This window comes from Pieris napi, chromosome 5 (assembly GCF_905475465.1).
Source record: "Pieris napi chromosome 5, ilPieNapi1.2, whole genome shotgun sequence".
Taxonomy (NCBI): Eukaryota; Metazoa; Arthropoda; class Insecta; order Lepidoptera; family Pieridae; genus Pieris; species Pieris napi.
Window position 1 is genome coordinate 800,496 of NC_062238.1, and position 21,917 is coordinate 822,412.

At 34.2% G+C, this 21,917-nt stretch overlaps 1 protein-coding gene across 3 annotated transcripts in view; it reads right to left on the reverse strand.

Annotated features, from left to right (window-relative positions):
• Positions 1–21,917, reverse strand: part of LOC125049309 (protogenin) — a 96,052-nt gene that overhangs the window by 11,461 nt on the left and 62,674 nt on the right. For all 3 annotated transcript variants that reach the window (XM_047648456.1, XM_047648455.1, XM_047648458.1), the window contains exons 2-13: positions 19,378–19,549; positions 18,342–18,451; positions 9,925–10,069; positions 9,199–9,264; positions 8,339–8,519; positions 7,713–7,859; positions 5,892–6,056; positions 5,113–5,185; positions 4,441–4,632; positions 2,707–2,874; positions 1,273–1,449; positions 324–444 (exon numbers count right to left, since the gene is read on the reverse strand). In XM_047648456.1, coding sequence (XP_047504412.1) covers positions 324–444; positions 1,273–1,449; positions 2,707–2,874; positions 4,441–4,632; positions 5,113–5,185; positions 5,892–6,056; positions 7,713–7,859; positions 8,339–8,519; positions 9,199–9,264; positions 9,925–10,069; positions 18,342–18,451; positions 19,378–19,549 — 1,717 coding nt within the window. The remainder of the gene's footprint in view (positions 1–323; positions 445–1,272; positions 1,450–2,706; positions 2,875–4,440; positions 4,633–5,112; positions 5,186–5,891; positions 6,057–7,712; positions 7,860–8,338; positions 8,520–9,198; positions 9,265–9,924; positions 10,070–18,341; positions 18,452–19,377; positions 19,550–21,917) is intronic.

The window sequence follows — 21,917 nt, forward strand, 5'->3', positions numbered from 1 at the left end:
ATATTTGACAATCGTAATTTATTGTAATCGCATTGTCCTGTAGATTTTTAACAATTGAAGGAATAACTATAGATTGTCATTATTCAATTGATCTATCTTTAAAATAAACAGCGAACTCAAAGTCAACGATTATCACTAATGTTAGAATAATAAGAATTATCTATCGAACGACTGATTTCAAAAGATTTTTAAAGTATAGCTTTAGTTAATTATGTAAAAGTTGATGCTTAATACGTCTACCGTTTCACAAATATCTATACTAAATTGTCTCAATTGGATGAAAGGCACACACGAGATATCCAACTTGGAGACCAGAACCTCACCAGACGTCGAAGTCCTTCCCCGCCTGATCGGTGGACGTCCACGGCACCAGGGACAGGTTCTGTGGCAGCCAGTCCCAGTTTCGGGACCCCAGCACGCGTATATACAGTGAGGAGGATGCAACTGGAAAATTTTTAAAATATTTTTTTCGGTATTTGGAAATATTAGGACACATTGGATTGATGCTAATAAAAATACTATTTACCTATTTTGGATAAATATCTTTCCTTTTTTAATATACAATTATAATGTAATTTTTTTAATATTGTAAGACCCTACATTCTTCTTTTGATTATACACTTTGACATTACAATATAACATAGTGTGCAAATATAGTTTTAATCATGAATAATTAAATAGAGCCCCTTTAGGCAAGGTTTCGAAGATACTGGCAGCGTTCCCCATTTGATTAGCTAGACTAATTCTTTGTCCAAGGTAGCTGCCAGCTCTTCGGTCTCCTGTGTGTAATGTAATCTAAATGTTTTCTATACCAATTTTATGTAGGTATTCAAAATATTTTTTTTTTTCAGCATTATATATGAATTGTGATAATTTCACAATTAAATAAATCAATGGCGTTAAAACGTTTTTAGGTTTGGGCCTTAGATTTCTGTATCTGTTTCATGACCATTTGTCAATGTAATAGGCAAGTAGGTGATCAGCCTCCTGTGCCTGACACACGCCATCGACTTTTTGGGTGTAAGGCAAAGTTTCCTCACGATGTTTTCCTTCACTGTTCGAGGGAATGTTAAATGCGCACATAGACAAAGGCCATTGGTGTACAGCCGAGATATACCCTACGACCTCAGGGATGAGACGCACGCTGAATCTACTAAGCTGCTCAAGTACGCTGCTCATTTTACAATTACATAATTAAAAAATACTATTATTTAGTCTTTTTATGTACACTTATACGTAACAATTAATAAAAGATTTTAATACAATTATTACCGTTTAGCGTATAGTTGTTCACGCTCCCATCGAGGGTGACATTCTGAATGGTATCAGGCAAGGTGTGGTTGGGGGAATACTGCAGGATCCACTGCACCACTCCGGGATTCCTCTCAGCAAAGTGACGCCAGGAAACTCCCACTTGGCCGTCTTGGAGCTTCTGCAGTCTCACCGGAACTGGAAGAGCATGTTTCATTAGGTGCTACTTAACGCAGCTTCTAATTGTCAGTTTGAGCTGATTTACACAGGGTCAGTAACTGACTACAAATTCGAGGCAAGTCAGTGCTGACCCGAAAAAAACCCTGTGTAAACTGATTTGAAGTCAGTACAGTGGCTTGAAGTCAGCGCTGACTTGAATATTCGGACACGAATATTTTAAAGTCAGTTGGCGCCCCCCGCCACCCGCGCACCCCCGCGCCAGCCAAATAAACCCCATGTAAACAGTCAAAGTCAGTCGCGGCGCCGACATTGGCGCTGCGACTGACTTGTCTACTGACCCTGTGTAAATCAGCCATTATGTCTTCAAGCTGTGCTTTATTTATTAATTAAGAATTTGTTGCATGTACAGAAATATAATACAATTGACATAATTAAATAAAAAGGAGGAAAACTGGCGGTCCTATCGCTTTCTAGCGATATCTTCCAGGCAACCACGGTGTGAAATAAAATAAAATTAGATAAGGTTAGCGCACAGTGAACAGGACAATAGTAAAAAAGGACACATGAAAAAGACAAATTGCACACGAATATAATAATTTCAGATCAGTACGAAAGTTAGGGATACCATGTGGACAGGTATTGCTTGTACAGAAGAGATTTAAAGGAAGGTAGAGAAGTACTCCTTACTCCCGTTGATTACATATAAAACTTGATATTATGAGTAATAACTGGAATATTATTTGTATTTTTTTTTAATTTGCGTAATATCATAGCACATATTATAGATATATGAATAACATTATTGGTATGAGTTTTAAGTTTTAAATAATTACAGGTAGAGAATTTAATACTTACTTACTTAGTTAAATGTATTAATTAATATTTTCCTTTCTAAGTTTCGTAAATAAACCTTTCTGTATATATTATGTATTCCATCTTTCGCTATATATTTAGTATAATTGTTTTTTGTTCTATATAATTTAAGCTGTAGAGTACGAAATAAATGTAGCTTCAGGCCTGTAACATTCTTCTAGTGAGATAATATTAAATCTGTTTAGTAGCTTTTGAACTTATACGTTACAAACATAAAGATACAAATGATTCCTTTAATAGTATTTTTTTTTCCTTTTTTATAATTTAGTATACTAAATTGAAAGGAAGGATCACTTACATACAAAAAATATATAAATCTTTACACTTACTTTACAATACTGAAAATCAAACAGTAGAAACAGCCTTGGCTCATACAATAAGGGTAAGTTATAATTGACTTACCGCCCTGTCCCTGACAAACGACGTCCTCAGACATGTCGCTGGGCATATAATTGTTGACTGCGATCGAGAAGAGTCGAACCTGGAACCGGTACTGGGTGAGTCCTCTTACGGGGACCGTCATCTCGGAGGTTGTCAGGGGCTGACCGGTTTTGGATTCTTCTGACATGTCTGAAAGATGGATTTTAGAATGCTGAAGTTAGGGTGTACATTTGTCATAGTCAATAGTCAAAAGAGTGGTAATATAAATTGTCATGTTTGTCTACGATAGCGCAATAAATAAATATTGTATTCTACCACATAAATGATAGTACTTTTATAATGATAATTAAAGCAATTTGTGCAAAATTATTCCCTAACCATTCCAAAATTTAAAAAAATGCACAACGTTAATATTCAAGTTTTCACTTCTGCCGGCACTCCCGTAGTGCAAACGAGCCTATAGACACCCATTTTTAGTGGGTACGTTGCCGGCCTTTAAGGGAGGAGTATACTCATGGCTCGTTTGTACGTTAAATAAAATATAAAGATTATTCTAGCTGCCCCTTCCAAAAGGGAGTTTCGTGTGGAGAAGAATGGGCATGAAACTCTACACTTATTCTTTTAAAATAGATTTGTATAAAGCCTAGGGTGTATCTAGTGTATCAGGAGGAAGAAAACTCGTAAAGGAAGTAAGAAAAAATTGTAGTTTTGTAACTCTCTAGTCAGCGTACTACTGAAGTGTTTCCGAACCAATTCCACCTAGGGTCCAAGAAAAAAGCGTACAAATTCTTAAAAGGCCCGCGCACTTGCGAGCCTTCTGGCAATGTGAGTGTCCATGGGCAGCGGCTCACTTAACAACAGGTGAGCCTTCTGCCCGTTCTCCTCTTAAATTAAAAAAAAAACAACTAAAGAACTACTTTAAAGCCCATTAAAAAGATTGTAAGTATAAAAGCGCAGAAAGTTTACAATAATTTTTATAGGCTTCGAAGCTATAGTTAACTTAACATTTAGTTCTAGTAAAAATTCAACTATTAATCGATTCTATGAAAAAAATCAGTGGCATCACAACCTTTTTAGGTCTGGGTATCAGATTTCTGGATCTGGTTCTTGAAAATTTTTGGGAAAGTAGGTAACCTTCTTGTGCCTGACTCACGCCGCCGATTTTTTGGGTCTAAGACAAACAGGTTTCCTCACGAGATTTTCCTATGTACACATCCATGGAAAGTTCATTAGTGCATAGCCGGGGATCGAATCTCGATCGAAACCATTATACCAACATTCCTCTAATGGATTCGATGATTCTTGGTTCTATTTCAATAATTTAATTTAGCAAACAGTGAGAATAATTACGGTTTAACTAATTCTCATTAAATTAAATCATTTTACTATTTCAAAGTTATCTCAATATTGCAGTTAATAATTCATTAACTTTCAATGTATTAAACATTACATCGTTCAACATTATCTGTATTTTTAGTTACATGATCTTCCGTTTGGTGTCGCCAAATTCGCAGCTCAAGTCGTCGATTTCCATCACTTGGCATAAAGTTGTCGAGGACTAAGTCCAAGTTAGACTTCGAGCGTTTCTGAATACAAATATGGACTTAAGTGATGGCTTTTGACATAGAGGAGACGGTTCCTGTTAAGTCTCGTTTCTGGACCTCGCCGTAAGTTAAGGGGTGAGCCTGGTTCTATCTCTCTGGTTTTTATTTTGACAATTGATGTAAGGGGAAGTATAGAATAAGCATTCCTCACCTATGGGTTCCCAATGTACAATATAGTATCCCGTAACCTTATCCAGGGTGCCCCAGCTGAGGGAGACAGAAGTGGGGCCCGTGGGGGCACACTTTAGGGCCACGGGGGCCGCGACTGCCGGCCCCGTCACTGTCAACTCGGCCCATTGAGAGGCCATCGAGATACCATTGGACGCGAAGCATTGGTACACACCTGGTAGTTTAAAAACATTTTAACTTATAAATAGTTAAAAATATATATATTAATTGTGTGCGGTGTAATGGTTTAAAGTTCAATTGGTAAGAAAAACTGGAATGAAATCGAATCAAAATTGAGAATTATGCCCAAAATTACATTTAATGTTATTGGTTTACGCGACACATAATAAAACAATACTTTTTTACTCAGCAAGTGCTGCAAAGCACTCAGAACATCGAGTTCTGTTGGGAAGACCTCGGGTAGTTCTAACAAATATTATAGGTAACTAAAAAACCAGTGGCTCTACAGGCCTTGGTCTTGGTGCTCCTATTTCTCCATGCCTTCTGCGGATGGAGGCATGGTTAAATTAATTACTAAAAATGTGGAACATGGAACATGGTGTTGTTTGTGTCTGACATATTTTGTGGATAAGACATGGCAGTTTCCCTTAAAGTAAGAGTGTCAAACTACTATAGATAAAGATAAAATATTTACCAGCATCATTAGAAGTAATCCCACTGATGACCAACTGAATGAGCGAGTGATCTGCAGATGTACGTAGATTGAACTGAAAAACAAAATACGAACATATAACTCTATTATTTACGGCAAAGAATATATGAGATATGTAAATTAATAATATAATTGCCTCAACGATCTAGTGCGATTAGCACTGTAGATGTCTCGGGTTTGATTCCAGGTGGGAAATTTATACAAAAATTTACTTGGTAGCGAATGGTATTTTTTATAGAAGTTGTTGGAGCCAGCAGTCGGTCCTGCGGCTGCTCTCGTGATATACACATGAAGACGTAAAGTTTGTGCAGAAAAAGAAATTCCGGATTTATCGGTGTCCTTTGGCCCCAATTTTTTTTTTTTTAAATAAAACGGGGCCTCACCGGATCCCCGGTTGTCCTGTTCCCAGCCCATTCCAAAGAGAACCGATGTGGCGGTTATGTGAACTAATGATTCTTATTCGCAAAGCACATTTAATTCATTAACAAAAAAATACATTTCAAATTAAGTATCAAAATTACTGTCGAACTATATTGATTACAAAAAAGTTTTTTAGCACCTTTTCCCTTTCCGCACAGACTATTTGCCCATGCTTCTGGATCTGTAAATCGGGTTCTTTTTCAAGCAAAGAGCATAGCAATTTTTAAAAGTCCGGCAACGCCAGAGAACTCGGAAGTGCGTTGCCGGACTCGCACTTAGGTGCGACGGTATCGCTTAATAATCAATCAAAGTAAACGCGTTGAATACAAAACAGTACGTACTCTGCTAGCCAACACTAGTGGTTCACCATCCTTGTACCAATAGATTTTGGGTTTGGGAGAACCCGTGGCGGTACAATTGAGTCGGACTGTCCCCGCGCGCTTCACTTCTTTAGATATTGGTGGATGCGTTATGTTCACAGGTATTGTGTATGTCACGTTGTACGTCTGTAAATAATAATATATTATATAAACATAGCAATCATACTGCGTATATATCGTCCTATAATGACCTGTCATCCGCGGTTACATGGTCTTTATACAGCCTTCTTTAATAAATAAATAAAAATATAAATTGTCGATAGGGATTTTACGATTACCACTAACTAACACAGTGACACGATATTTTTATTTTTACTAGCTGCCCGCGAACTTCGTTTCACCTTAAAATTATTTTTCTACTTAGCCTACCTTTTTACATACAAACATATGGAACATTTTAGTTTAGAAAGTTAATTTTTTTGGAATAAAAACTTAGGAAAGAATTTTTTTAAATATATTTTTCCAATTTTCAACTTTCCGAATTAGTCCATTTGTCTTCGAGTTTTAAGCTTAGCAACATATTTTGCAATTAATTTTTATTATACATTACCATCACAGTTTCACACAACACAAAAAAATAAGGTATTACTTAGTTAAATGTATTTAATTTTTTTTTTCTTTTGTAAATGTTTGAACCTGTGTTTGTTTTTTGTTAGTTATAATTTATATTTGCTATAGGATTACAACATAAATAAATAATAAATAATACTTAAAGTATCATGTATAAAGTACTTTATATATATACATATATATGTGTGTATAGTCCTCATACCTCGTATCGCCTTAGGATGAATTTTAACAACAAATGTGGGTGCAATTTATAAGTAGAGCGAGTTTTAAATAACCAGCAAAATGTTTAAAAAAGTTAGTTAGCTTGGTTATTTTTAAAAATTAAATTATTTGGGCCTACCTATACATGTTTTATTCTAATGCGTTATGATTTTCGTATATTTAAAGAAATTGGCAGCATTAAATCGATGCATGTAGCATAGTTTTGTCTATTTTAAAAAGTGAATTTTTTAACAGGTACCGCAAAAGACTTAGTTTAAACTCCTTGTACATTTTGCTTACCCAGGCTTTTTTAGTTTTATAATCGTAGCGATTGGCCAGACGCAGGCTCTCTCTTCAACATTAACATTACATTCGTTTCATAGTAATTAACATTTAATTATACGCGAGGATATAACAAAAATAATATCCACTATTATTTAAATGGAACAGAACCGTACAGTTCTTAACCTTTTTTTAATGAAAAAAGAGTTTCACTTCTTTTAATATTCAATCGCTTTGCCTAATTACTTGGAGCAAATCCAACGAAATAATTGTTTCATCCCGTTCACATCTGTTTATGAAAATAAATAATTTACATGAAACATTAAATTTCTGAAATCAGTACACGCGCGATTGTGATGTGATATTTATTTCGCATGAAACAAAATGAATTTAAATTAAGCGAATGATTTGATCGTCAGAATGGAGTCGTTGAATAATTTGTCTTTGAATTTCTGCTTAATATTCTTTTGTGTTTCCCTCCTGATGAGGGACCGGAAGTTACGTAGAAACCGTTAACCGTATTTACTTTTGATTAAAGAAATAATCGGTATAAATGTTTGGTTGTGTAAATTACGTATTTTTATTCACGTAAGTGTTTGTTGTGTTTGTTGTTTGTGTTTTTTCTAAAAGTCAAGAAAGGAAGGTAGTCTGGCAAACTGAGATTTAAAAAAATATATAGATTATGAAAGATTGGGTAAAAACCTTAAAAAACATTTAGAGACGGTATACCTTGACAAGGTCTGAGCGTCCCTCTACAGAGCAAGTATAGAGTCCGACTTGGTCAGCCCCGAGGTTGCTCAGACGCAGTACCTCCTCACTGCTCTCCAGCTCGCTGGTTCGAGCCCCGACAAGTGGGGGGGTTAACTTCCATATAACCTGTAATTTAATATATTATAGTGTTTTACTTATCAAGGCATAAGCTATATTACACGTTATCTATATAAAAGGGTACATAAGTTAAATGTTTTCACCAAAATATTAAGTTAAAAAAACAACATTTGAAATTTTTCTATCTTACTAGTTTAAGCTTCAGATACTTCATTATAATCTTGGGCAAGTCAAAGTTTTTGTATGACAACAAATATAAACGAATTATCATATATATGACTTTCCCTAGATTTTAAATGTCGGAGCGCTACGCGCGTAGCGAGCTACGAGCTACACACGGCTACGAATGAGCACTTTAACTAGCAGGTGAAATGAAACCATAACTTTAGCTATGTACCATTAGAATGCTACATTCCTCAGTAACATTGCCTATATTTATTTCTTAGATATTAAAAAATTCAGTCGCAATATACTAGAACTTGGAAACTATAACTTATATTAAACATAACAAATTAGAAATCACGTACATGCTGTCTTGGCCAGCCAATCACTGGGCAGGGTAGCACCAGGCTACCCCCGAGTGGTGCAGAATAGTCCCCATGGTGCAGTGGTAACAGTGAAATGTCCGTACTCGTGGATGGAACAACTGTTACGACCCCTTCAGCACTTGTTATTGTCCGGTTTAAAATGGCATTTGATGCTATACACCTGAAAGAACACAAAATGAAAATATGTGACATATTGAAAAGGTTAGTTTTAAGAAAAACAAAGGTTATTTATTTGTCTTTACTGGGATATCATGAACATTACTTTTTAGCCTAACTTAAGACTAATAAGTAATTTAAAACTAACGTAATCTACTGATAAGGATGTTTAACATAAAGTTTTTTTTTAACACAATTCACACCAATTGACCTAGTCCCATGCTAAGCTGGTGAAGCTTGTGTTATGAGTACTAGGCAACGTATATACATACATATTATAGATAGATAGACATATAAATAGATATTTAAACACCCAAGACCTAAGCACAACACCAAATGCTCATCACATCGATGGTCGTCTCAGCCGGGGATAGGACCCATGGATTCGCAGTCAGGGATACTAACCACTAGACCAATAAGTCGTCTGATAGAGTGTATAAAGTGTCTAATAACACTACTTACAGTGTATTTTAAGGGGAAGACATTATAATGAAATTAAATAAAAGAACCTTTGGCCTTAAATTTCTGTATGTCGTAAAAAAGTCTTAATAGCAGACACATTTCTGTGCCTGACATAATTATATTTTTGGTGCAATGCCGGTTTTCTCACGATATCTTCCTTCACCATAGGAGAGAGTTTTAAAATGTGCAGAAAGAAGTCTATTGGTAAAAATGCAACAAACCTATAAACTCCAGCATCTTCAGTTCTCACGTCAGTTATAAGTAGTTCATCCTTAAGCAAATGGTATCTGAAAAACAAATGAATACTTTAAAACAGAAAAAATGTATTGAATACTTAAAAATAACTTGAGCTGAAAGGTAATTTGTAGATTGCTTTAACAAAAGCTGTTTATCTCTTTCTAGCAAATAGTGTTAGCGCTGTGATGAATAAAGATAGATATTGTAACATAGTAACAGTTTTTAAAGTAAAGATTGCAGAACCAGTCCACAGAAAAATAATATCTGTCATTTCTCTTAATAAAAATTATTTTAATAATTAACATTTCTTACATTAAAATCTCTGAAACAATATTAGTTGCCAAAAGCACAACTTAATATCTTTGTATATATAAATGTTACTTGATTAAAGAAGTTGGTGGGGAAGATTGGGAGAAAAATGCTCAAGATAGAGAGTGATAGAGCCAGTTGGAGCAGGCCACAACTCTATAACTCTGTAAGAGGAAAAAAATATATTTCTGTATAAAATTTTTGAGTGTGTTCTATTTTATCTGTCTGTCCAGGACAACGTCTGTCGGGTCGGCTAATATAATAATAACGAGATGTCATTTGTAGCCCGTAGGAAGTGAACGTAACAAAATACATTTTCTATAAAATATATAAAATCTATTAAATTATGTAAACTATAGTTTATGTTTGGCTTCTATACGATTTATACGCGATATTCTTACCTATAATTAAGCTGTAGGCTTTGTCCGTTCCTGAACCAAGCTATAGTAGCAGGCGGTCCCGAGTCAATCCTGCATGGAATGACCAGAGGCTGTCTCAAATATGCCTCCACATTTTGAGGCTGGGATGAAAAGTCATCTTTTATAACTGTAACAAATAATATATGTTAAAAATAGCTCATATTCATGTTATAGTCCTTTGGAACATCACTCTCTCAATAACACAATTTGTTTATAGAACAGAGGGCAAACGAGCAGGAGATTCACCTCTGAATACCAGAGAGCTCGCAATTGCGTAACCAGTCTGTTAAGAATTAGTGCTCTTTCCGTGCTGAACCTAAGTCGGAAACACCTGACACGGACAACGGGTAGCTGGTTCCACAAGGCGTGTTTGCTCAGCAAAAAATGCCTTAAAAACGCTTGGTTATGGACTGACGGACGTCGAGGTGATATGCCTGTCTTGACGTCCGATGATGAAAATCAGCTGCAGGTATTGATCCGAAACCAGCAGAAACAACTAATATTACCTTGGTAAGTAGATTGTTTATACGGTGTTTAAAGAGATACAGTTTTTCAACAACTACAAAGCCAAGGTTACAGAAATGATATTATGCAAATATTGTGATGAAGATGGATCGAAATTTGAAGGAAATCAACATCAAGTATTCAATCGCCATGACTCATCACTTCTCTTTGATCGATCTGAACTCAGCGATCACTATGCCAAGTAGTTTGGTTTATGTTCTTAAAACATTTTTAAATTATAATAACTAATTTATAAGTAAACAGTAAAAGACAATGTGCGGTCATAAAGGTTAAAATTAAAAATAATGTATCTTCTAAAATAAAATAAAGGCAGAAAAGTAAGAACAATATTTGTTCAGGATGCGAGTCCGACAGAATTATACAAAACGATATTTCCAGAGATAACATTTGTTAAAAATGCCTTCAATTTGAATATACATGGATTTCGTAAATTCAATTTTCATGTTTGAAAAATTTGTTCATCAAATATATATTTATTTATAAAAACTTCGTTGCATATACAGAAATATAATACAATTGACATAAAAATAAAGGCAACAGGCTCAAGTGATTGGGACATGTGCACCGAATTGCGGACGACAGAACCCAAGGTCCTTACTGAACTCACCACCTGGTGGCACGAGAAAACCCTGTAGACCTGTGTAAACGAGGTGCGTTGGTGGCATCAACGCACCTCGTTTACACAGTCTAAGTTGTCAAGGACCTCGGAACAATAGGGGTTCGAAGTTGGACGCATGAAGCACTAAATAGATTGCGATGGCAAAATATACCTGAAGAGGCTAAGCCCGCTAAGGCCCAATAGGGGATGTATCTAATATATAAAATTGTGTCGTGTCACAGTTTTCGTTGCCATACTCCTCCGAAACGGCTTGACCGATTTTGATGAAATTTTTTGTGCTTATCCGGTATCTATGAGAATCGGCCAACATCTATTTTTCATCCCCCTAAATGTTAGGGGTAGTCCCACCCCTAAATTTTATTTTTTTATTTTTTAGACAAAATTTTTAATTTCTATTTTTTTATGATACAACATACAAAAATACATACAACCCCTAATTTTCACCCCTCTACGATCAACCCCTATTTTTTATTATAAATGATATACATGGCAAAACGACGTTTGCCGGGTCAGCTAGTAATTGTATAGATATTGATGATGATGATGAATTTAATTTATAAGTAGCAAATATGTTACATTACGATATTGTTAATTCTCTGAATTTGGGTTGGCTAGAAACTGTATTTGCAATAATGCCGCCCATTGCATTTTGATATTCTATTTTTATCAAATGTGTAAAAAATTTCTTCGGTCGCACTGTTCATTTCTGCAGGTCGTGTTAGTGGCGCCGTCAAGCCTCTGCGCCTGGGCCTTAAGGGCTTTCACTTTTCGGCCTCGAGGTCTCTGTTACATGTCCACAAAACTCAAGATGCGTCGGTAACAAAGTGTCGAAACGTGACGATATTTTACCTGTAACCGTCTTAGTAGGGACACGTTTGTTTCCTTAGCCGTGGGCCGTGGAGTTTAAGTGCACAGGTGTTAATTAAAGATTTAAGTTGGCGCCTGGTAGATAGTTTCGGTGACCCCAGAGCTGGTGCTTTTCTCGCTCAACGATTAAGTATATGTGACGCAGTACAGCAAAGAAATTTTCAAATTTGTTTTTGTTTTCTTTCTAGTCATTTTTATTATTACAGTTATTTTAAGAAAAAATGTAAATACAATATTTGATTGTTATGATTAGGTTTTAATAAACGATATCAGAAGATTTTATATTCTTGTCACAAAAGTGGATCCATTGAAGCTAAAACGTCTTTATGTTTAGGTGATAATCGGATTACAGAAGCCTTATTCGAAGTAGACTCAAATTGCCGCTTAGGCCTTGTTTTGGAGATTTAATATCATTCTATTGACATTGTAAGTATTATGACACGACGGGTTTCTTTAAGGTTCGACTTATGTGTATATTATTAACAAACAAAATAAGTTAAGGACTGATAAAAATTGAGAAAAAATTGATAGATCCTTTTAACAGACAAAATGTACTTTACGCATATACGGTATGGTATATACCGCTGATTTAGAGAGGAATTTGCCTGATTCTAGGTCCTCTGACAGAGTGGAGTATTCACACTGAAAACACCTCGGGTGTTAGTTCAAAATATTTTATGGAAACCATGTCAACTATAAGCGATAATTCTTCCATTATAAGTTTATTCTTAACTGTTATTGCGTAACCGTCTGGTATGAGATGAATTTCTAAAAAAACTAAAATATAACAGTCCTTTTGATTACATCTAAAACTGATTTCAGTATGTTATATTAAAAAAAGTCCCTTTATGAAAAATTGCCTAATTGCTCTGTTTAAATTGTCTGTATTCATAGCAGCGTAAACACAATTCGTTGGGGAGGATATTATTAAATAAATGGCTCTTTAAAACTGTGAATGTTTGCATTAATTTCTATGTAAACCTTAAAACCCAGTACAATTATTCATTGTTACAAAAGTTAATCCTCTAGCTGTCATCACAAACTATATTTTCCTCGTGAAAACTAAAAAGCTTCTAGTAGTTTTTAATAGTCTCCTTGCTGTGGCTTTGTTGTACAAGTTTTTTCTCCCGCGTCGGCTTTGTTCCCGCCCCATTGTTACAGTCCTTTTCACTGTTATTAGTATCTTTTCATTTTTCAAACCCTCTTAACGCGCGTGAAGAGAATGTCGAGGTATCGTTTCGATCGTGTATAATTTATTATGCTAAAATATACAGAGGCTAAAATATGCTCAAATTTAAAAGGCCGGCAACGCACTCGGGAGCCCTCTGGCATTGAGAGTGTCCATAGGCGACGGTATCACTTAACATCAGATGAGCCTCCTGCCCGTTTGCCCCCTGTTCTATAAAAAAAATAACGGGTACAATGTTAATAGGTTTATTTCCTTATTTACAGTTACTTAATAGTAATTCAATAAAATATCATAACGTTATCTCATATATACGAGTATATATTAATCGATGGAGCGGCATCGTCTTCAATGCTGAGAAGTGAGCGTGCTCAACTCGCCATTCTTAAGATATCCTATATGAAACCTTTCGCTACCCAAATTAAAAATTGTACAATGAAACAAAACTTTTAATTGTTAGACAAATATACTTGGACGAGCCAAGGCTGTACATTTTGCTGAGTCAGGCTTAATTTTATAAGCGTGGCGATTTCCTAAATCTTAAACAACATCTTCTCAACCTGTCCTATGTAGAAATTATTATGTCAAATGGAAGGGAATAGCTTCCCACGACACAGGGAATCCTAGTGTGTGGCTAGTGCACTTTCTTTTTAACTAAACACCTTTCCTTTCTTTCAAAAAATAAAAACCATTTTATAGTTGCTCACCTCAGACTTTGAGAGCGATTTTCGTATAGTGTTTGTTTAAATTTTATTATTGTTTTGATTAATTAATTTTATTACTTCTTGCATGCTATGTTTGCCTGTAAGTGCTTGACACATTGAAAACTGTATTTTATTTATCTTCTGTCAATGTATTAATGTGCCAAGCGTTGGCAAGCTTTTATAAATAAATAACAAATTGTTGTTAATCACTTGTAAATTCAGTGAAATTTATTGGTTAGGTCAAAGTTATTCAAGTACATGAATATTTCTCTGACGGATAGTATAAATGTTTCAACTTAGGGAGACCTTTCTCTAGAGTGTTGCCTTAGTTGGAATATATTTAAATCAAATTAATCATCATGGAAGTAGATCAAATATTATCTATTTCCAATAAATAATACTAACAAACAGGTAAAGCTTTGCTGTTGGTTAAAAATTTGCTACACTACGCACAAGTACGAAAGTAATCCGTCCATGGTATTTGAAGATTGTAAGGAGGTATAAACATACTTTAACACAATAAATACCTAGACAAAATGCATTATCATTCACAATTAACAATTTACAGACCGAAATAATATCCGCCTCGCTCGATACCAGACTTATTTTATCGAAATAGCTCTTCGACTTTGCGCAGCTTTATTATAATTTCTGATATTAATAGAGGAGAGTGACCAAATATGGAATACCATTTTGATTTTTAGGCATAATTTCCACAAGTGTTATAAATAAAAAACTTTTTGTGGTAATTATTAACAATCATATATTTGCACTTTAGTTTGTAACAAGTTTAGGTTTTATTGATTAGTTTAAGGTAAGAAAAAATTTAAGAAACTAAAAAACGATTTAGGTACCTAAATATGGAATAGGTACCCCAAATATGGAATACTATAAACACTATCAAAAATTAACCTTAAAATACACGAGACTCTTTGGAAACTTGGTATAATATAGTAAGGTACACAATTTTTTTACAAAAATCACAAATCCAGGTATCAAACTCTGGCACAGCGCAATCATTACATGCCCAGAGTCCACACATAAGAGACTTGATCCATGTTTCCCCATGAGTATCATTCGAAAACAGCACACCACAGAAAATACACTCCGAATCTTTAGATTCTGGAGCTGTATATCCTATCAAGGCATCGGGTTCACTGTCAGTATCAAATAGCATCACCTCCTCATCATCTGAATTAGGCTTAGTCTTCCCTTTGTTTTTTTTCCTTTTGATATTTTCTCATTCTGTTTTTAATTCTTGTTTTTTTGCCAACAAGACAGTTTTCTTTCCAAGTGTAGCTGTAGCTGTAGCTGCGGCTTCTCCTGGAGAAAAATTCGTTTTTCTGACATAATCAAAACAAAGTAGATCTTGACACATCAAAGTATTTTCCAGCTTTTAAATAACCCATTTGTTTCTCTCTTACTAATTTTATTACTTCCGCCATATGCTCTGAATCCATTCTTTTCGCTTCGTTTTTGAGTTGACGCCCGCCATTTTGGTAAAACATTAAAAAAATATACAATTAACAAAATCATCATGTCAGCTGATACTTCAGAGAACCAATTATGGACTATTCCATAATTGGATACTGTGATCTGTCCATATTTGGATTTTCCAACGATTTCAAACTGACATTCAGATTTTTATATTTAAGAAAGTAATATCATCTAATACCGCTAAAACATACAAAAGAACGTCTAAACGGTCTCTAAAAGCTATAAAATCAATACTGTGTGCACTTGCTTTACGAAAAATACGTATTTTTAACATACCTTAGAAAGTTATGCGGTAGCGACAAAACAAAAAACTGTCACAATGACGAAAGTACTTGCTCAACTGACATGCTACAACTTGTACGCGTAAACGGGAGTAAAAGGAGACAGAAAATCATTGTTTATTGCGTATGTGAGTTTGCATTTGGGAGATATAGGGGTATTCCATATTAGGGATACTATCCCATATTTGGTCACTTTCCTCTATCAATGCGTTACAAAACACTCCCTTGTGCAGAGGCTGTTTCAGCGCAGAGTAATCAGTCTAATAATAGTATAATTTTAATTTACAATTCGTCATTTGAGATTTCAATTAATTATTTTGCATAAAATATAAAATACTAATATTTCATAAATTCTCTTTACGAATTTCTTATAGAATTTCTATAAAATAATTCGCCCTTTTCACTCTCTTTCAATCGCTATCTCCCTTTACTTCGACAAAAACGCTGCACATCTTCGTGACGTATCCGTATAAATTTTATCCTCATGCGCCTAAAGAAGTTTCACTTCAATAATTTTTATATCTTAAAGACGAACAAAAGGCCACATAGAAAAATATGTCCTCTTATATATCTATAATATACTTATCATTCAATTTGGTTTAGGAAGACTTCAATCAATGAACTCGATCGAGCAGTCAAGTGTCAACGTCCAGTTCGAAGAATCGCCTTCATAATTGATCAGAAACTATACGTTTATTATTGGAAACGATTATTGAATCAAGGCTTCCAAGTAGGAAGACGTTCTCATTGCAAATTTATACACTCAAGAGTTCGTGTAATGGTTTGAGTGATATGTAAGATGAGTATTGTATTTATGTAAAGCATCTCTATATATATAAGATTCTCGTGTCACAATGTTCGTTCAAATAGCAAAAAAAGCTACGGAAGAAAACATAGCAACTTAATATTTCAGTATAATGGAAATAAGTTCTTACATTAAACAAATTCCTATCTCAATTAAAGTTGAATCACAATTTTCAGCCTATTTGCCTCTGTCTAAACAGACGAGGGTCTGTTCGCACGGTTAGATACTAATATTTGTTACCCAACTAGTTTTGTGCCTCAACTAGTTATAAATTCTTGTTGGACTCTAATGGGATCCAAAAACCTAGACTTGGACATTCTATGTGAAATGTTCAGCTAGCAAATTTAAATTAATTCAAACTTAAGTTTTTTTGTAATATAGTTAACTTAAGTAATATTTAATTTAAAGTTTTATTGAACAGGGGTAAACGGGCAGGAGGCTCACCTAATGTTAAGTGATTTCTCCACTCCCAGAAAGCTCACAAGTGCCGGCTTTTTAAGAATTAGGACACTTAAATTGTTCCTTATTCGTTTTTTCCATAATATTTTGTTATTTTTCACAAACTTTGGAACAAACGCACGCAAAATTTCCCCGTACTTATACTATCTAAAGTTAGTAATTCTTTTTGTGAAAAGGGATACTTTTCTTTAATAAAATCCCAGCGGCTCTTTTATCACTGCCTTTTAATAAATTTAAGAAATGTTAATACATTTCTTAAATTTATTTATTATTTATTATTTATTTTATTCTTTAATAAGAAAAGCTGTGTAAAAAGACTTACTATAAAATTAACGATTATCTAGTTGATAAAAGGGCCTGGTACTAGTGCTAGACGAACTACTTCTAATTAATTTGCGATATTTGTTATAAAATAAGTGTTGTTTGATGATTTTCTATTTTAAAAAGAGTATGGAGAGTTTTTAGTCTTTTTCTCTCGGCCGATGAGTAGTGATGCCTCCCTATTCAAATTTAATAACGAGGAATAAGTGATACCTGTATCTTATATTCCATAATAAATATATTTTATTTTACCACCTCCTAACATCTTTCAACTTACTTATTACTGTGGTCACAAGAGAGCTCATTTTCATTATAAGCCACATTGTATCAAGAAAACCTACGTTATGAAAAGGTTTTCTATATTTTACGTCAACGACATGATGAATGGCCCTCTCGGGAGCAAGTAGTGGAACTGCTTAGTGGATCAACTTTATTAATATAAGATCGCGCTGCGGAGAAAGATTTAACCTTCTATACTTCAGCTGTTTATGTGAATTACAACTTATTGCTAAACTTTCAATACAGTTTTCTACACAATATAAGCTGGCGACGCACTTGCGAGCCTTCTGGCAATGTCAGTGTATCACTAGATGTTATTCTCCTGCCCGTATGCCTCCTACATTTAAAAAAAAGTGCATGCGTACAAAGTACACATGTCAGAAGTTGAAACTTTTTTGGCAAACAAATTTTTAAGTCTTCTTTATATTTATACAAATCTAAAACTTTAGATTTCCGAGACTTAGAGGGAGGGAAGAAGGAAGATATGTGAGGGATTGAATGAATTTAATTTATTTCTTATATCGATAATTAAAATACGTGGAATTTTAATTTACAATTCGTCATTTGAGATTTCAATAAATTATTTTGAAATTTAATAAAATAATTTGAAATTTTAATTTTAAAAATAGAATTTCTATAAGGTAATTCGCCCTTCTCACTCCCTCTCAATCGGTCTCAATCGCTCTCTCTCCTTTTCTTCGACAAAAGCGTAGCACATCTTCGTGACATGCCCTAAAAATTTACCCTCATGCGCCTAAAGAAGTTTCACTTCAAAAAGTTGAATTTTACTCTTTAATATTTAAGTCTATTTTACTTGCCACAACCACGCACTTTTCACAATTTAAAGTTTACTTACATGGAAATTTAAGATTAACAGGATAACCGAGGACAATTCCTTGGTGGAACTTCACTCCGCACTGGTACAGGCCATCGCCCTCGCGCTCTTGATACACAATTAGCGGTTCCCTGTAATAAAATAATAATATGTAAAACACTAGGGCCACTTTAGTTAAGGCAATTTACATATATCCACCTGTCACGCAATTTAAAATGTATTTAAACGCTAATTTTGATTAATACTATAATTAAGATAAAGACCGAGTCCAATTAACTAAATTCATTGAAAAGTTTTTATAAAAAATTGTAATACATGACCATTAATCAAAGCGTTTTTTTTTTTCTATATTGTTATTGGGTCTTTGAGAGCAGTGTTGGCCTAGTGGCTTCAGCGTGCGACTGTCGTCCCTGAGGTAGAAGGTTCGATCCCCGGCTGTGCTGAACTGGACATTCTTTCTATGCGCTCATTTAACATTCGCTCTAAACCGGAACCGGGTCTTAGACAAAAACTTCGACGGCGTGTCAAGCACAGAAGGCTGATCACCTACTTGCCTATTAGATTAACAAATGATCATGAAAAAGATACAGAAATCTGAGGCCCAGAACTAAAAAGGTTATACCGCCACAGATTTATTTTTTATTGTGTTTTTACGTAAATATATTACGTATCGCAGTAGTGGCTTGCTGAATCCTTAATAACGACATTGGAGTTGACGTGTAAATAAAAAATAAATATGACAGACATGTTAATTCAACAACAAATAAGCTGCAAAGTTGATGTCAGCTGTCAACGTCAATGTCACTTTTCGATCCGTCTGTTCGTTACCTACGTTTCGTGACATACGACATCATTTTAGCCTGTGTTAGGTTAAATTTAGGTATTACTTTAACTAAATAAAATAACAATAGTGCTTATAAGTTAGTTAAATTTACAAAATTTAACGGATAAAATAAAATTTTAATAAATTTGATTTTAAATCAAATATGTTTCGCCAGTTATCGAATCCCAGACTAAAAGAAGTCTCATTTACAGTTCATACAAATAAAGTCCTCACCGTCTTTCACTGAATTCTTCTTTACCGCGCCTCCACAGATAGGTCTTCGGTTTGGGCCGCTCATCATCAAGCGGCGGGGGCGGGGGCCTACGCGACACCGTGCGAGCTTTATCCACTACCTCACATTGTAGCAATGTGCTGTGAGGACTGGCTGACCACGTGACCGGAACATCTGTTTTAAAAATAATTATTTTAAATTAATAATTGATTTATTACGTACACGAGATAAGACAGACATGAAAGGTGTGCGTCCTTCTCTTCAGTCATATCACTTTTAAGTAAAGCATTAATTTATTTTTGTCAAACTGGCATTTATGTCTATGGTTGTGTTGGTGTTGTGAAATATGTGAGCACCATGTATCTACATAATAATATAGTTATCTGTTGCATTGTTTTTTATAACACCATGTGCCTATTTTATTTGAGTAAGTTTTTTTACTCTAGGTACATGGTCTTCATATAATTATCAAATCAATGTTATACTATAAAAACTATTTGAAAAAAGTAAGTATGGAGTTTCATGTCTATTCTTCTCTATATGAACCTTTTGGAAGGGGCAATTTCATGGGTCATTTTTTAAATATTAATAACTTTCAAAAGTGCCTTTTTAATAGTACTAATTTAAATAAATTATTGAAATGAATGATTTGACTTTATGGAAACAGGGTTTAACTATACCTGGACGTCATGCTAACATATTATAATTTTTAGTTATATATAGCTTTAGGCATCTACGAGTATATGTTTTTTTAAGTATAATTAACTGTAAAATTATCGGTGTAGGTTTTATTGTTTAGTTCTATCGTATTTGTAGTGACTGTAAGATATAATAATTATGTGGGAAATAAATATTCATAAATCTTAAAACACTAAATACGTACCAAGTCATGTAGCTATCAGCCAATTCACAGGCGAAAATACGATTTTGCTTCACATACAAACCGTTGTTCGAAGAGAGGAAGAAATAATTACACAACTTACCTTTCTGAGTCATCAAATTTAACATTAATGTTAAAATTACGTTTCAATTAAGTGTTGGGGTGAGGATTCAATTAATTTCCGATTGACTTTCTTTTCAAACCGATTTTACCGTATACTTAACGATGTTTTTAAAATCTGTAACCATGGCAACAACGCTTGGAAGTTTTAAGGGCAATTTTGCTACGAATTTATTTCGTTAAGTAAAGCCATGGTTTAGGTTTACCTATAGTTGAATGCCGACACCTCGAAGGTTCCTTTCTGATGTCTGTGCGTTTAGATACAGTATAAAGTCTTAACGAATTTCAAGGGACCGAGCGCTTTCGTTCGTTATAGAGAGTTTTCGTTATAGGGAGGGAATATTTTTTAACCAATTACAATAATTTTTATATAATAGATAGGTGACGATGGTGCGTTTAGTAACTGAGACCAAAATTCCCTACAGGCAATGTAATATAAGGCACACTTTTTATTGAAATTAACAATAACAAAGGCGAGACGGCTGTTTATGACCTCTGGTGACTTTCTTAGAAATCGGCACCTCAATAGGTTAGTTTTGTAAGCTGATTGTAAAAAAAATTAAACTAAAGTATGTTGTTGATCTATGAAAATATTTCTTCGTTATATAGAATGGCTGTGCGTTATAAAGACTGAATAATGTATGGGTTTTCTGATAAACCAGACAAATTTACTCATTTTTACCGTATATGGAGTTTCCCGATATAACGAATGACGTTATAGAGACTACACTATAATCGGAACCGGAAAGGAAAATACAATAGAGTGATCATATACTTCTACATGATCATCTATTGGGGCTTTTACCTTTTAATAATTAATTTACAAAGAAGTTTCACTTCTGACATGTGTTACTTTGTACGCACGGACTTTTTTTTATATACATATTTTAAATATCCATCATATTTGAAATTCGCCTACCTATAAAAATTCCTATAATACAATTAGGTAAAAGTTTTACCTGTCATAAAAATTAGTTCCTTTTGGTGAATAGAATTGATGAATAATTTGTTCGTTAATATAATCGCCTTTGTAGTCAATCAAATGGAAACCTCTGTAACTCGTTATTTAAAGGGAAATCCAACTTCGATACAATCAACATTATATTGTTCCCTGATAAAATACAGAATAATCGGAATATTTTCGACGAAAAAGTTAACTGAGGGATGAAATTTTATCGAATTATTTGAACACGTCTTGTATAACAAGTTGGAGGAAATTTTGTTAAAGTTAGTTTTAAGAACAATAAGTATATTATTGTATGTGGTGACTTCAATATAAATTTATTAGAAAATACCTCCATTAGTAAAAAATTCAATATATTATTAAAATCTTACAATCTTGTTAACTTGTTTCTTGAGCCCACTAGAATTACAAGCTCCACTGCTACATGTATATAGATAATGTGTTTACACATGCAGAGGCAATGCAAACCTCAATTACAACTGATCTTAGCTCAGATCATTGTGGACAGTTAGTGGCGCTAAAATGTAAAGTGGTGAAACAAGTAAATAAGAGCAGTGTGTTTGTTCCAGTAAATAAAA